This window comes from Oryzias melastigma, linkage group LG13 (assembly GCF_002922805.2).
Source record: "Oryzias melastigma strain HK-1 linkage group LG13, ASM292280v2, whole genome shotgun sequence".
NCBI lineage: Eukaryota > Metazoa > Chordata > Actinopteri > Beloniformes > Adrianichthyidae > Oryzias > Oryzias melastigma.
Window position 1 is genome coordinate 32,635,996 of NC_050524.1, and position 17,207 is coordinate 32,653,202.

General features: G+C 41.3%; 1 protein-coding gene across 3 annotated transcripts in view; it reads left to right on the forward strand.

The window, feature by feature from the left end:
* The window catches only part of tnc (tenascin C), a 58,126-nt gene that overhangs the window by 30,151 nt on the left and 10,768 nt on the right, over positions 1-17,207 (forward strand). For 2 of the 3 annotated variants that reach the window (XM_024265325.2, XM_024265324.2), the window contains exons 9-13: positions 1,004-1,093; positions 1,600-1,863; positions 11,133-11,255; positions 12,067-12,210; positions 12,759-12,878. In XM_024265325.2, the coding sequence (XP_024121093.1) occupies positions 1,004-1,093; positions 1,600-1,863; positions 11,133-11,255; positions 12,067-12,210; positions 12,759-12,878 (741 nt within the window). Of the gene's footprint in view, positions 1-1,003; positions 1,094-1,599; positions 1,864-2,880; positions 3,157-10,132; positions 10,406-11,132; positions 11,256-12,066; positions 12,211-12,758; positions 12,879-17,207 lie in introns of all 3 variants that reach the window. The other variant, XM_024265326.2, reaches the window with a different exon arrangement.

A 17,207-nucleotide genomic window follows, 5' to 3' on the forward strand; every position in this document is an offset into this window, starting at 1 on the left:
TTTTTACTGCTGGCTCAGGAAACCCCAGTTAGGATTTGTAGAGTTTTCATTACCAGCTGATGTCGGCATTTTTGAGGCTGATAAACATTTTGCAGATGTGAAATGAAAACATTAGTTTTCCAGTAAGATTTTATTTAGGAAAGAAATGTGACTCGTAATCCAGCCATGGCTTCACTTATGTTGCCATGATAACATTCCTTCCATTTGTTTCTTTGTCTTCCAGGTTGCTTCTCTTTTCGGTGTAGGATTTTTTTTATTAACTAGACTAGTTAGTTATTTGATCACAGCTCGTCAGTGTAAATGTCAGATCAAGAAACTTCCAAAGAGGTGTTCAGTCTCACCCCAGCCCACTGACATCCCCATCATAAACACTTCTGTCATGCACCCATTGACTGTTTTTGTTTTCAAGGTTTTACTGACAATCACCTCTCAGCTCTAAACCTAACTCTAAGTCCTGGTGCCCTGCCCCTGGTGAGGCTGTATGGAGTGTGCATTTACCCCACCCTCTGATGGAGGGCAGGGTTTGAACGTTTGTCTTCCGAACCCCAACTCTAACCCTAACTGTAACTCTAACCCAAACTCTAACCCTAGCTCTAAACCTAACCCTAACATCTAACCCTCTGATGGAGGGTACAGTCCGCACATCTGTTCTCCTAACCCTGTCAGCATTAGCTTTAGTTTACCACAGTAGAAGCTCTGCAGGACTTCAGTCAAAGTCAAAGTCAACTTTATTGTCAATCCGTCATATATGCTGACATACAATGAATTGAAATTCCGTAGCTTGAAATGAGGGGTGAAACCAAACATCTCCTCTGAAACCAATTGTCTCCTCAATGCAAATACGGGCTGCTGTTTCAAAGGCAAACCATGAAACATAACTAGGCTGCAGCAGCACAGCAGTGTTTGGATGGAGCACTATTACCAGAGACAATAGACCTCTTGATACTGAGCCCCCACCCATTCATTTTTGAATTCACCCAGCTTCTCTTCTCCATGTCTGCAGGCCTGAGACCGGGAACAGAGTATGGGATGGGCGTGACAGCAGTGAGAGCAGAGCGGGAGAGTTTACCCACAACCACCAACGCAGTGACAGGTGAGTCTCTGCCCTTCAGTCTGCCTCCCTCAGAGGTGCTGCTCAGGTGTTTCAACCATCCTCCAGGACGTGGGGTCTGCAACCCGCAGAACCAAGTTGATTAAAACGAGTCCAGTTTGGAAATCATGTTCTGTTATCAGGACAACTGACCCCATAGACATTTCCACAGTGCCTCAGCTGATGCATCTTCACATATGTAGACACATTTAGCAAAACATGCATGGGGGGCATGAGGGAGAAGGCGAGACCAGTTCAGGATAGGGCATGCTCTGGGGGGAGGACATAGCAAAACAGCAGAGACCCCAAGTCCATCACAAGCCCATCAGGTTTAGGAAAGCCAGGTCTGAGGAACTGGATCAAGATCTGGGCTGTCAGAAATAGAAAGGAGGTGGTTCTAGTATCAGAGTAGAATCTTGTTATCATCCAAAGGAAGAGGCAACAGAAACCTATCAAAGCAAAGTGATGAGACTTCATTTTGACCCGTCTAACTCTGCGTACCTCTACAGCTCTGGATGCTCCAAAAGACCTGACTGTGGCCCAGGTGACCGAGACCTCCATGATGCTGCTGTGGAAGCGTCCTCTGGCCAAACTGGACTCCTACAGGCTGGTCTACGTGTCAGCAGAGGGTCACCAGATGGAGGAAGCGCTGCCGGCCAGCTCTGAATCTCACACCTTGAAGGGGTTGATCCCCGGCATGTTGTACACCGTCAGCATCAGCGCAGAGAGGGGCCACAGAACCAGCGCACCTGCTACTGCCTCAGCACCCACAGGTCAGCACAAAGACGAGCGTTTGTGAAGATCTTAGTCTCAGTACCAGCTCAGACAAATGTCCGTTCAGAGACACAGATGAGTGTCTGCTGGATGCTTTAGAGGTTAACAATAAAGAACCTGAGAAAATCAGGAACCTGTGGGCCACCAGACCCGCATGCTGCGCTCCTAGAACAGAAACCGAACTGAAGAAGTGAACCCAGGGAGCAAACACTCCCTCTCCTCCTCCACGGGGAAACAGACCCTGCGGGGGGGGGGCAGAGATCAAAGGTCAGAAACTTACTGCTGTTTTCATGATAGTCAGAAACGTCCATACTCACATCCACACATATAAATACAAGCACACAGACACACAACGCAGTCAAAAATGACTTTTTAGGAAAAGATTCTCTGCTGGTTTCTAGATTGAGACTGTTTTCTACTGGAAGAGTTCATCTGCAACCTTAATTATTTACAGAAGCAGGAAAACTTTGATTCAGTTTGCAGATGAAGAATTTTCTGCCATGAGATCCTCTCATTTGTGAGGCAGTTGAACCAAAACCTAAACTAAAACTGGATCACTGACCTCAGTGCAGTCGTATTCCAGCTAAGATGGTTCCAGAAAAACAACAAAATGTTGATTTTTTTTTAACTTATAGATAAGTCATCATATTTTACATCTGTTCAGTCCAGATGACCCCACTTTTAATGTGAGCACATGTAGGATAGCAGAAAGGTTAACTCATTTTGGTTTTCTAGCGTAACATGTTTTAGGATTGTTGAAAATTTGGATGTGCAGAGTGATGCTTCCACAGTTCAGATGCTTGAACTTTGGTGACGCTTTGCATTGTGTCAACCACTCAGGAAATCAGATTTGGCAATGACCTGTTGAGGTCAGCTGACGTACCAAACCAGGGGAGGCTGATCGTTGACACTTGGTCTATTCCTGAGTTTAACTGTTTTGAGACAACAATGAAAAGGCCCTCTAATGAAATGTCACCATTTTCTTCACTGTTTGTGGTGTGGCTATGATCAACCAGAAGAGCAGATGCCAGAAGTGACCAATGTCACGATCAGTGACGTCTCGTGGGAGAGCTTCATCCTGTCTTGGTCTGTAGAGGACGGGTCCCTCGATGCCTTTGTGATTGATGTGATTGATGCAGAAGCAGGAACTGGGTGGCAAAACCACAGCGTACCTGCCGATGCTCGCAGCCTCGCCATCTCCGGCCTCTTCCCCAGCACCTGGTACAGAGTCAGTCTGTACGGGGTGTACATGGGGGGGCTTCTAGAGCCTACTTTCGCAGACACTATTACAGGTATAAACACTGCAGTTTGTCTTATTCGTTTCTGCTGCTCTTCTTCAAAAGCTTCAGGAATATTGGTTTAAATGCTTTCAAAAGTGGCCAGCAAAAGACCTGATTTGTTACCAGACCTTTGAGCAAATTGAATCACACCCCTCCACTACGTGCACTCACAAATACGCTGTCTTTTCAGTCCAAAAGATGTCCCCGGTTTCTGGAGTTTGCCTTCTTTCTTTGTATTTGGTTTTACTCTTTTCATAATCATCACTCGTCCCTCAGCTCTATCTGAATGAACTCTTCTAGATACATAGTTGTAGAAGCTAATCTTTCTTTAACAGTTCTGGTATCTCCTGTCCGTCCTGGGATAGGATCTCTCCTTCATGTGGGAATCCCTAAGGTTTCTTCTTTTTTCCTGACTCAGGTTTTTTAGGAGTTTTTCCTTACCGGGAGGGAGGGTCTAAGGGCAGGGATAACCAGTTTATGTAGTCTTAGTTTATAACTATTGTTTATATTTTGAAGCCCAATGAGGCAAATTCTGTTGTGATTTTGGGCTATAGAAATAAAATTGAATTGAATAAGAACGACTCATAACTACAATAACTACCACAACAATTCTGATTCATCTGAACTAATGATCCTGCTGCAGGTGGAACCAGCTTTCTGCCTGTTTGAGACAGTAGATAGATAGATAGATAGATAGATAGATAGATAGATAGATAGATAGATAGATAGATAGATAGATAGATAGATAGATATACTTTATAGATATACTTTATTTTACTTTATTAATCCTTCTGGAAATTAGGTGGCAGTAGGTGAAGAATTCAGATTCAGTCTTAAATAGTGAAGAATACATTTAAACTGCATGGGTGCAATCAGAAGACAAGACACCAGGTGGACCAAGAAAGAGGGAAGGGGTTTAAAACTTTACCCCCCCCCCCCCACACACACACACCCCTGCATACACACACACTGTTCCTGTGATAAATTTAGTCAAACAAGTCTTTGAAGAAAAAGGTCAAACTTATTTATTTATAAAGGTTTCAGGTAGTTAACTGTTATTCCTTCTTTGGTCTACCAACAAAAGATATGTAATAGGAAAGGGAGGGGCTTAAAATGACCATTTGCTGCTCAAAATAACCCCATTCAAAATGCGTTAGCTTTAGTGGGGATCTGTTTGATCTACCTTCAAAAAGACATTCAGGATAAACATTAGAGGCCAGTGATGACAGGACATCAGGTGCCCCCCCCAGCAGAAACAAACTCAAATGTTTGCAGTGCTGGACCTCGTTAAGCACAAATCTAGAGTGTTAGCTGCTGCTAAAGGAGGGCTGTTAGAAGTTTCTGGTTCGTCAACACTTTATCAACATGTCAGCATTTATCGGAACATCCTGACTTTTCCTGACCACCATCAGCCAAGTGGAAGAAGGGGAGGAGATTGGGGAAATAAGAAAAAGCCTGAGGTTCTTTTGTCACTTTGTGTGAGGCCTCTGTTCTGTATGCACCCCAAGGTCCTGCAGACTTGGACCGCTCCTCATTCTCATGCTGCTGTGGCCCCCAAGCCCTTGTGAGACAGTGTCAAAGGCTTCTTGGGCCAACCAGAATGTGGTGCTCAGTGTGCCCCATTGTCTGCATGCTAATGGTGTGGAGAAACCTTCCTAACATTTTTCATTAGTTTCACTTAATCCATTAAACATCCAGACTTGTGAATGCAACTGCTGACTAATTTGATCTTATTATGCATGGTTGTGGTTGTGAGGGGGTGGGGGTGGGGGGTGGGGCTGAAACTGACGTCATTTGGCGACAGGAAGTAATGAAACTTACAGCAGCAGGGAGGGAGTTCAGCATGAGACCATGATAGATGAAACGGGACGTAGACGGAGCTTCAACAAGCTCACAGTTATCAGGCCAGACTGAGGGGAGGGGGGACAACCCCTTCAGCAGGTTAGCTGTCTGGCCCCTCCCTGAAAAAACAGGCTCCTTTTAGTGAGCAGTGTTCCTTCAAGTCTTAAAGGAGGGGTGTAAGTTTTATTGTTGTGGGGGGAGCAGCAAGCGATCACGTTAGCTGATAGTCAGCCCCCCCCAACTGACCGGTTAATGCCACTCGCAGCTAATGAAGAGTGACAGCTCCCTGGGATTTGTCTGCCCTGCTTCTCATTTCCAGTTTCTTCTCAAAACCATTGCCTCACCCCCCTCCCCCACCAGTAAAAAGGGGCATTCTTGTTAATTCAAGAACCCCTAAGAGCTTCTCATTTAGTGTAAAGTTCCAAAGAGCCATGGAGATGGACTCTTCCAAACCTTTCCAAGACGCATTTCCATTTGATTCTTCAGAAACTGGAATGTTTGAAAACTGAACAGAATCTGAAAATAGATCCTGAAAATAAAGGCTGCTATTCTGCAGGTTATTCCACCTTCAAATCTGAGATTTCTCTGTAATCTTCTACATTACTTGATCTTCGCTCTCCAAGCTGCTTATCGTAGAAAGCCTTTTCTTAGTCTGGTTCAGCTCTACAATCTTGTTTCTGGTGCTCTTTGTGGACAGGTGTCTTATACAGGTAACCAGCTCAAACAGGTGACATTAATACAGGTAATCAGTGGAGGCTATATGAGTTTCTTAAAGGTTTTGCATGGAGCTTCAAAAAAGCCTTATTTGTTTCTTATTGTGCATCAGTAATGGGTAATTAATTCTTAATTTCTTAATTCTGAAAATTCTCTTCTGTCTTGTTTCATTACCTTCCACTTCACCCACAGTCCTCACCCATTCAACAAGCACTCCTCGCTTTAACTTACGGTCAACTCTAGACTAGGAGAGCTTGGATGAGTTTAAAAGATTGGTGCTCAAAAAGTCACCATGTTTAGATGAGCTTGACCCTTTTAGTTTTTTATTTGCAGCCCCTGTTATTACAGGTCCGATTACAGATATTTTTAATATTTATCTTTAGACAGCTGAAATCCCTCATGCCTGGAACTCTGGGGTGGTGCTTCCCCTCTTTAAAGGTGGGGATTGGTCTGATCCCAACTGCTACAGACACATTTCCATCTCCCTTGTGCAGCAAAGGTTTTAGAAAGAATTGTCAATCATCAATTTACAAATTACTTCAAAAGCCAAGACATATTTTCTCCTGTCCAATCAGGTTTCAGATCTGGTCATGGGTACACAACCGCAACCCTTAAAGTTCTTAATGACATCACCTCTGCTTTAGATTCAAAATTGCAGTTCTCAGCAATTTTTATTGATTTAGCTAAAGCATTTGACTCTGTAAATCATTCCAGTCTTATAGACCCTTTTCACTGCAATGTCAGACAAAATGGCTGCAGGGCTGGAAACAGGAATATTTACTTCAGGTGGTCGCATTTAAAACGGCTGTTTAACACAATTTCACGTAAATAATAAAAGGTAACGTATCAATTTCAAAAAAAAAATGTACAATATTTATTTTATGAATGTCCTGCTGAACTGTATTTTTGTTTTCCTCTCAGATCGTTCTCAAATCAAAATACAAATGTTTGTTATCCTCCAACATTAGATGTTTTATTGAAAATATCGACCTTTCATTTGAGCAGATATTATTCTACTGGTTTCTATGTTGGTTGATGTTATTTCCACGTATTTTGAGTGCGATCAGAACAAATTTGATCTGTTTACAGGATTATGTGGGAACGGATATTTAGGAGACTTAACTGGTGAGAGAAGACCTTCAGGTCCACGTCTCAAACACAAAGGTAGCATTAGCATTAGCATCAGCATAGATTTAAAGAATAAAATCATAATTACAATCAAACAAGCAGCATTAACTGAACTATCTGTAACCTTTGTCTAACTTTAACCAGGTTGTTGGAGAGAAATAATCCACGACTCGTTTAATATCATCCATGGAATTCGTAGAAGCAGCTGAGCTGCAGACAGGATTACTGACATTTGTTCTCCGATTTGTGAATGATCTAAGACAGAGGTCTACAACCTGCGGCTCCGGAGCCACAGGTGGCTCTTTAACCTCTCCATAGTGGCTCTCTAGATAAAGAAAAAATAAATGATAGTATTTTTTTCAAGTAAGGGTTACTAGATTAGCATTTATTTGAATTAGATTCGTTAAGTTTATAAATTGTGGCTGAGTGGCAACTCAAAGATAAACTTTGTAAAGATTTTTTCATCCGTGATGACTTGAAAAGGTCTTGTTTGCTTTATGCTTCCTTCAGAATTAGGGCTGTGGATCATTGCTTGGGCGGCGATCCGATTCGATTCAGGAATCGAACCACGGTTTTTACTTTTTAATATAATGTTTATTGCTATGTGTATGTCTATTTACTGGATGGATGAAAATTAAAATTATTTGTATTTAATCATCATGTATACCTTTATTTAGAACAGGAGATCAGAATGAAAAAAAAAATGAAAAAAACACAAAGATTCAGATAGAAAGAAATTTTAAACTTTGTCAATTTTCTGGTTCAGCAGTAAAACAACATAAAAACGATAAAATCTCTGCTGTTTTGGATCATTTAACAAAACCAGAAAATGTTCTCCACAGTTTTCTATCCTCAAAGTTCTTCAATATTTTACGTTCTAAGCATCACATATTGCTGCAGAGCTCGTATGAAAAGTTTTTTTCCGCAGCAGATCAGCTGATTCACGTTGATTACATCCTCCTTTAAGCAGCGCGAGGCTGTTTCTTCAGAATAAGCTGGAGTTTAGTTAATTACGTCAAATGTTAAAGAGTTATTATAGTCAAGAGAATGTAACACTGAAGCTAAAGCTCCGATGCTAAAGCTAATTAATTTTTTCAGAAGTTATGTCTGTGAGCGGAAGTTCAGTCTCAGTTTCTGAACAGAAAAAAGCTCTTGCTAGTTTTACTTTGAAAACCGGAAACTTCACCGTCACGAAGATGTGTTTACTTCCGGTAGCAGTACCGCGGCTCTTTCGGCTTTTTTTAGTTCGTAAAATTAAAATCCGACATTAATCTGCATGTCAGAGCAAAAGTACATCATCCTCAGATGATATTATGATTATATTTTACTAGAAATTACTACATTTATAAAGATCGCGAATCAGCGATCTTGGACGTCTTGAATATCCGTACTCGAATTTTTGGGAGCAAATCGCGAATACCCGAGCACCCGGATACTCGTTACAGCCCTATCCAGAATACATTGATTTCAAATAGTGAGCAAAATTTTGCTAAAAACTCTGATCCTTAATGAATTTAAACCACATATTATCTTATACTGTCCAGAACTGCACATATTTTGAAAGGAAATTATACGAGCTTCAGTCAAAGTAAAAAATAATTTCACATTTTGAGAGACTGCTAGTTTCTTTCTGTATTTCTGTTCTTATTTCTGCAACAAAATAAGCTTAATTCATATTTTTTATTAAACAAATACAGTTTAATGGGTGCTTAACAGTATCAAAATAAGACTTTGCGGCTCCTTTTAGGTTTTGATGAGTAGAAAACAAGCCCAAATGGCTCTTTTACTGTTGAAGGTTGCCGACCACTGATCTAAGCGGAGGAAACTAATACAACCAGTTAGGACATATATTAAACAAATGTTGCACACATTTCAGTTACAATTGATTAGGTTACCCTGTCTCTAAAAACTCTCTCTTATGGTTCTCAAACTATCTCAGTGAAAGAAAGCAGTGAGTTAAATCAGATCTATTTCATTCTCACCCCCTTCATGTCCCCAATGGTGTACCACAGGGTTCTATCATTGGACCCTCCCTTTTCTTCATATATATCAATAACATAGGTGACTCTGCAAGATATTCTCTCAATCATTTCTATGCTGATGACACAGTTCGTTACTCTGTAAAACAGCGTCAACATAGTTTTAATGAAATCCAAATTTCCTTCTCCAGACTGCAGTTAAAATGAAATGTTACCAAGACAAAAATTTGGTTTGATAAGAAGGGCCATCTACTATCAACACCCCCCAGTATCACCACACCCTATGGGACACCCCTAGAACAGGTTACAGAATACAAATATCTTAGACGATACTTTGTCCTTCTCAACCCACATTCAGAATTTACAGTCGAAGGTTAGATCAAAACTAGGCGCTCTCTACAGAATGAGCTCCTCCCTCACTTTCTCTGCAAGAAGAACACTGGTTCAAACAACCATCCTTCCCATTCTTGACTATGGGGATGTTATTTACAGATCTGCTGTGCAGACCCTCTTTATCACTCTGCTATACGATTCAAAACTCACCACTGTGCGCTTTACTCATCTGTGAACCAGACTTCCTTATTCACTCGTTTCTAAATGTCATTGGCTACTGTCAATTAATAAACTGTGCTTGGTCTTTCTCCACCTTTTCTGAGGCCGTTCCTGCATGTCTCATCCCTTGTGTACAACTCACGCTCTGCTAAACTGATCCTAATGGTCCTGAAATCAAACTCTTCACTTATAAAAAAAACCCCCAAATTCTCAGATTAGACTTTTATATCACAAGCAGATTTTAAAACCATCTTAATGACCATTTTAAGGATTAATGCTGCTTTCACGGTGCAATGACCTTAGAGTTTTATATTTTCAGATTGTGTTTTTCTGATTCTATATTATTTCTTGTTCTTAAAACCTCTTTTCTTCTATCTCAAAAGGTCTTGTCTTTTCCAGACCACAATTCCAAATAAAAATGTTGTTCTTAATCTGTCCTGCCTGGATAAATAAAGGTTAAATAAAATAAACACATTATTCCTACATTATTTTTTACAATCTTTCTCTCACATGTCTGTAAAGATTTCCTCTTCTTGGATGGTTCCACTGGGGAAAAAACATTTAAGTCCCGATGATCACTTTCAGAAGGTTTTCTTTTTTAACAAAGTGCTGCTGCATCCATCTGTTGCCCTAACTTCCTTCTTCATTCACCTCTACTTTCATTCTCTACATTTCTGTGCTGAATATGAAACTTCAAACATATTTATTTTGCAGTTTTGTTCTTCAAATGTCAAAGCACTTTTGGAAACGGACTCTCTCCTGGTGTCACTCAGAGACTGAACCGAAGGTGCACGGGCTAATAGTCCGTCACATCACCCCCCAAACCTTTACTCTGGTCTGGACAGCTGAAGAGGACGCCTTTGACACCTTTGTGATCATGGTTAGTCCAGCAGAGAGCCCAGGCCTGCCAAGGGAGCTGGTGCTGGGCGGGGATGAAAGAAGCGCCGCTTTGATGGACTTCAATGAAGACACAGAGTACAAAGTAGAAATGTTTGGGCTTGTTTTGGGAAAGCGGTCCCAGTCAGTGATGGAGAGGGTAAGAACAGGTACATACATGGAGGTGATGGATCTCTGAACCAAGCTCCTGATTCTGGCTATTGATGGTTTCTGACTTAAACATGAAATTTGGTGTGAGGTCCCGGTGTGTGTTTGTTTGATCCTCTCTCATTAACAGTAGAAAATTACTTCTGTTTAGTGGACTGATACTGTGTTGCTGTGCTGTCTATATACTGTAGTACAAGCTTGTACTTGCCAGTCATTTCCTGTAGCTGAACTCATGAGGGTTGACTGATGTCAGCAACCTGTCAAAGTGCTATTTGTTCTGAGAGGAAGCACCTGCACTTACGAGGCACATTACACAGCTTTTAGAGAGGAGTGCAGCATCCCATAATGATCCAGATGCAGATGAAGCATTCTATTCAGACAGCATCTCAGGCATCAGGAAACTCAGGAGTCGGCCTCCGCCGGAGTCTGCAGACACTCTCAGTCCCGCCTCCATGTTAGTCTGGTGTCTGTGCATCAGCTTCTTTTTGGTGGTGGGGGGAGTGTGGGGGTGTTGTTAATGTGTCTCCCTGTACTTCTGGAGGCTTCCTTGTGGGGTGGTGCATGTTTTTCTAAAAGGATCTGAACTGACATGACATCCTTGCTGCAACATGGAAGCCTAATCAGGGTCCTTGCTTTGCATTTTCCTGGCGTGCTGCTTCGTCTTTAGCATGAAGCACTTCACTCAAAAACACTGATATAAATGAACGGTTGTGTGCTCCTCTGATGCAGAACTGGGCCCACCTAAAGCCATCCGCTTCTCTGAAGTGACTGACACATCGGCCACGGTTCACTGGATGACTCCGGGGGCTCCGGTGGACAGCTATTTGGTGGCCTATGTCCCTGCCCATGGAGGTCAGTGTTTCATCAACACCGGATACTGATTCTATTGGCTCCGTTTCACCTCCAAATACACATGAACTTTTATTAAGACACAAGGAAATTTTATTCTAGTAGGTTTTCCCATTTGCACTTGAATCAGCAGAGCAGCTCCACTGAAAGGCTGATGCTGCCCTCTGGTGGTCAATGGGAGGCATGTCGGCTCTCAGAGAGATAGGGAGAAAAATAACAATTTTTTAGAACATGATAGAATTTTTCCTTTCTCATCATCAATCAGAATTATAATGGAACTGAATGTAAAAACCAAATCAAACTGAAAGGGTCAGTTGTAACGTCAAATTGACACAAAATAATTTTTGTGAGAATGTTTGTCAACATAACATTACTTATAGAGATGGGTATGACTATAAACTATTGACATGTTCAGGTGGCTTTCACACTGCAGCTCAGAAGTGAAGCAAAGACTGAAGCAGAAGAATTTTCAAACATCACTCGATGACACAAGTGTCTATCAGAAACAGGAACTTAACCAGAAAGAAGAAAACCAGCAAGTCCTGCCATTCGTCTGATTATCACTGACCAAAAGTGACTCCAAACACTCATTACATCATGTTTACTATCTTATCTTAGACATTTTCCCTATAATTTTGTTCTGCAGTGTGCTGTTTTTCACTACTTGTAATACATGGTGCTTACATCATCTTTTTATTTCACTTTTCCCCTTTGATCTGCTCTTAAGTAAGCAGACCCCGCCACTCTAAAGAATGCAAACCCATCTACCAACATGATCTCCTCAGTAATAAACTCACCTGAATCTTCTCTGCAGGAAATGGCAGGACTCTGACAGTGGACGGCTCCGAGTCTCACACAGTGCTGCCCAACCTAACTCCAGGGGTCACTTATGAGGTCACAATTGTTGCTGTCAAGAGTGAAAGAGAGAGCAAACCTGGATCTGAAAGCGTCACCACAGGTGAGCACATGTGCATGGGCAGCACAATAATCAATCTTTACATAAGTGAGGTTCTCCCTAAACCATCTTAGGAGCAGTTTACCAGCTTGTCTCAGAGAAAGAACCCAAGAAACCAGAGATCAAGAGTGGAAAACAACATCTATAAAGTTTTTCTGTTACAAAGGAAAGAGGAAAAAAGTTAAAGATGCTGCAGGAAGAAAAGAAAAGCAACACAAATGTTGACTAAAAACTCTTGAACATACAAAGAATTCAGAGTACTGCAATGGTAATCTAAAGTAAAGTAAAAGCACAACAACCTGAATCTTAAAATAAATAGAAAAGATGAACCAAAGCCCCTGACTCCAGAGTGGAGGTCCAGGGATGTCGTCGGATCATGTATGCTGTTCATCAAGGGGGCTTTGAAGAGATATTTTATATCTGCAATAACTACCAGCTTGGATGCTTTTGATAATGAATGGTATTTTAGCCAAACGTTTCAGTATGAGGAGCACAATAGTTTGTGTTCTTTTGTGTATTTGTGTTCTGATGTGTATTGTGTATGGTCACAGCTCTGGATAAGCCTCGCGGGCTGACTGCAGTCAACATCACTGACTCTGAGGCTTTGCTGCTCTGGCAACCAGCCATCGCTACCGTGGATGGTTACGTCATTTCCTACAGTGCAGACTCTGGTAAGAAATGCCCACATTTGTGTGTTCCTTTTGGATCGTAGAATCTTTCAGCTGAGAAAGTACGGTGTTCTCATAGTAAGGGATAGGTATTGTTGAGACTTTATCGATGCTGCTTATTGATCTGGTATTCTTATTGGTTTCTGTGTGAAAACCAGGAGGGAAAAGGCAAATAAACTATTCACAGATAGTGAACAGACAGATAAACAGACACAGCCGCGCTTGGGAACCATTTGGTGGTTTAACCCCCCAATGCAGCCACTTATTGCTGAGTGTCAAGCAGGGAGGCACTGGGTCCCATTGTTAGAGTCTTTGTTATGACTCAGCTGGGATTTGAACTCACACCCTTCCAGTCTCAAGGTGGACACTCTACCACAAGACCACTGAGCTGGTAAAACATAAAGTGCCGCTCTTCAAAACAGCCGATCATCTGCTTTAACTCCTCCGTCAGTGCTCAAACAGGTCTGAGTTTCTGAGACCCATCTGGAGCGTCCTCTGTCCATCATCATACATTCTGTGAGGAGTTTTAATTGGATTCATGTTTGGACTTTCTGTCAGGTTAAAGGTGTTAAAGGGCCTATGCCATGCAAAATCAATTTTGAGCTTTTAAGCATAGTGCGATGTGGATTCCTCACTACAAATAACCCCAAAAATGTATTTGGATCCATTCATGCATCTCTGAGTTTTCCTCTAAAAACCTGTGCTCTGAGAACCAGCCCCTCCCAACCCACAAAAATAAACAAATAAAAATGAGCAGGTATTCATGAGCTGACATAGATGAGCAAGAACAGCCCCTTCCAGAAGCACCCCTTCTAGACTAGCACAAACATACTTTCTCAGTAAAGCTAGCAGTGCAAAACCAGCTTCATGTTATATGTACATAAAACATTTACCAATTGTGTCCCATCTCCAACAAACACCTGGTCTTACAGGTGTTTTTTACTTCAGACTCCAGGGGCCCGTTTCTAGAAGGTTTTGTTGGAACTCTGAGTTCGTGAACTCCAAATTCACCAAAACTCTGAGTTTTCGGTTCCAGAAAGAGGGATAACTCAAACCCGGGAAAGTGGGTGAAACCAAGCCCGTTCCAAGAAGCAGGTTAAGCTGAACTCAGAATCAATCACTATGGTAACTGAGTCTGTGAACGAAACCTGGTCGGTAGCAGGTTTTCTTCAGGAAACTTAGAGTTCTCTGCGGTCTCCGCCCCTTTTTAAAGTGAAAGATGTTCAAATATGAGTTCCTCATGAACATTTAGAGAACATTCACATTAGAGACGTCACGTTTCCACCACTCAGAAACCAGAATGACATGTTCATTCATAGAGGATCATGTAGAGAGGAGGCTGATTAATCCAGAGGAAATGTTATTTACGTCGGTAGAGGATTTGGAGGACACGAGTCGATTGACTGGAGTTTCCTGATTCATTTTTATTTGAGCAATATTATAAATAGTGAGTTTTTTAGGGACACGCTAGGAATAATACAGAGATTTCTTTTCCTCATTTTAAACACTTAACAATGGAAATCATTAAATTTCAAACACCGTCAAGGCGTATGAACTCATCTACCGCGCTGTACACACTGTTCCGAACATTGGCTCGGTTGTTAACGGCGTTGCCTTGCTCTGCGGAGGCCCGAGTCTTTGTAGTGGAAAACAATTTAATGCAAAAAAAAAAAATTCTGTGAATATTTTTTAAGTCTTTAAAATTAAAATTAAATTAATGCTTGTTTTAACATTTTCCAGGATTGTACAGTGTTTCTTTTTTAGCGTGCAGTGACATCCGTGTGCGTGGATGGGTGGGGGGTTAAGGAAAACGGGCGTTCATGCGATTATGGAGATTAATGGTTAAATTCCTAACAGATCAAAAACTGTTCCTAACTTAACAAGTGACAAATTAACCTTCCTGATATTATCATTTATTCATTATTTGAAATGATTCAAATGTAGTCGTACGAATTAACTCTGCAGATATTTTCTCTCTCTGTTTTACCGCTGCAGCTGTGTTGATCTTTATTGCGGAAAATGTGCTTGTAGTCGCATATGCTTGAAAGAGCGTGTCAATTCCGGAAGTACGAAACTCAAGGGTTTGTTCCCGTTGCCATGGTGAATCGTGCTGTCTTTGCTCCATTGATCAGGGCTTTTAATGGTCGCGACACTCGCACCTGATTCTGGTTCTAACAACTTCTCAAACTTTTTCAGCTGTTCTGAAACTGAAAACCCTGAGTTTGAGAATTTTTAGTCCACGGACTCTGAGTTCAGGTTTGAACTCTAAATTTGTTGAACCTGCTTCTTGAAACGGGCCCCAGCTCTAATCAGGCTAAAGTTAAAGTCCCATTAGCTGTCATTCACCTGGGTGTATGAAATATACTATGTTCTTTGAATTTGACCCCTTCCCTAGGGAGCAGTGAGCTGCAGACGCAGCCGCGCTTGGGAACCATGTGGTGGTTTAAGCCCCCCAAGCCCCCAGCTTGAATCTCTAGTCGTGTTTCTGGGCTTCTGTTACCATTTGTATTATGTCTCTTTCATCAGTTTTCCTCTACAGTCACATGGATCTGACATTTCTGAATAATAAGTTTAACTGTGGTCACAGGAACGTCATGCTGCTTGGAAAGGTCTTTTAAATTTGACGTGCTTGTTTATAATTTTCTTTGTAATCTGTTGGGAAGACTTTTTCCATCGCTTCCTCGGGTTTACTGTATCCTAAAGTAAGAAATAATTAACTTCCACTCCCATGATGCACGTTGTTTCCAGTGAGCATGGCTAACACCTGGAACTGTTACCTATTTACTCTAACAGAACAGTAGAATAGACTGGATAGTTTTATGACCGTGATAAACAGTACCTGTCTGGAGTGATCACACAAGTCAATATTTCATGAATGAGCTTTGTTTATAGCAACAGATACTCCAACAACACAATGTTGAAGAATACACAGTGGCAGGAATCAGAACCAATCTGGAAGCTGTTTTTGGGGTCCGGGAGGCTCACATCTTTACCCCTGGAAACCGTTTTTTCTGACCTGGGCTCTACTTTCTTCTGGAAGTTCTGGTTAACTACTACTCCAGATGGTTTGGCATTTCGGATCAGAATTAGGGCTGCAACGAGTATCCGGGTGCTCGGGTATTCGCGATTTGCTCCTGAAAATTCGAGTACGTATATTCGTATGTCCAAGATCGCTGATTCGCAATCTTTATAAATATAGTATAGTGTAGGAAAATATTATCTGGGTACGATGTACTTTTGCTTACAAACTAAAACAAAGCAGAAAGAGCTGCGATACTGTCACCGGAAGTAAACACATCTTTGTGTAGGTGAAGCTCCCGGTTTTCAAAGTAAAACTAGCGAGAGCTTTTTTCCGTTCAGAGACTGAGATTAAAGTTCCGCATACAGACATAAATTTTGAAAATAATACTTTGCTTTAACACTGGAGCTAAAACTGTCTTTTGGTTATGGTAACTCTTCAACAGTTTATGTAATTTACGTAACTCTAGCTTATTCTGAAGGGGAAAAACGCAGCCTCGCGCTGCTGAAAGGCGCATGTAATGTATAACACTTAGAAAGTAAAATGTTTAAGAACTCTGGGGTTAGGAAACTGTGGAGAACATTTTCAGGTTTTGTTGTTAAATGATCAAAAACAAGAATTAATTTTTATGCTTTTTATGTTGTTTATATTACTGCTGAACTTAACCAGTAGGTTGACGAAAAATAAAATAAAATGACAAACATTTCTTTCTATCTAAATCTCTGTGGGTTTTTTTTTTTTAATCAGTTTTATTGATTCTGATCTGCTGTTTTTCATAAAGGTAGAAATAATGGTGATTTAATACAAGTATTAAAATTTTCATACATCCAGTAAAAAGACAGACACAGAAACAAACATATTAAAAAGTAAGAATTATGGTTCAATTCGTGAACCGTTGAGCTTGATTTGTGAATCGAATCGGATCGCCACCTAAGCAATGATCCACAGCCCTAATCGGAACAAATCCTGAGTTCTAGATCATGTATAGCTTGCTTCTGTTGAAGCGAGGGTCCTCGATCCTCCTTCGAGTGGGTCTGGAGTCAGGAACCTCAGAGTAAAAGTCAGTCAGACCACAAAAAGTTCACTTAGAGGGCATTTGTTTATTTTTACCTTCGCGCGAAGGGAGACTCAGATCAGTCACATAGCAACCAGGCTCTCTCTGATCTCTGAGGTCTGAGGTCTGGGGTCTTTCCGCGACAAGCTATTTTTATTGAGTAAAGCAATATGCAAATATGCAAAGTATGTCTGCCAATCAGATCATCCCTATGTTGACATTCTAACAGTTAACTTTTGCACACATTTGTCAGAGTCGC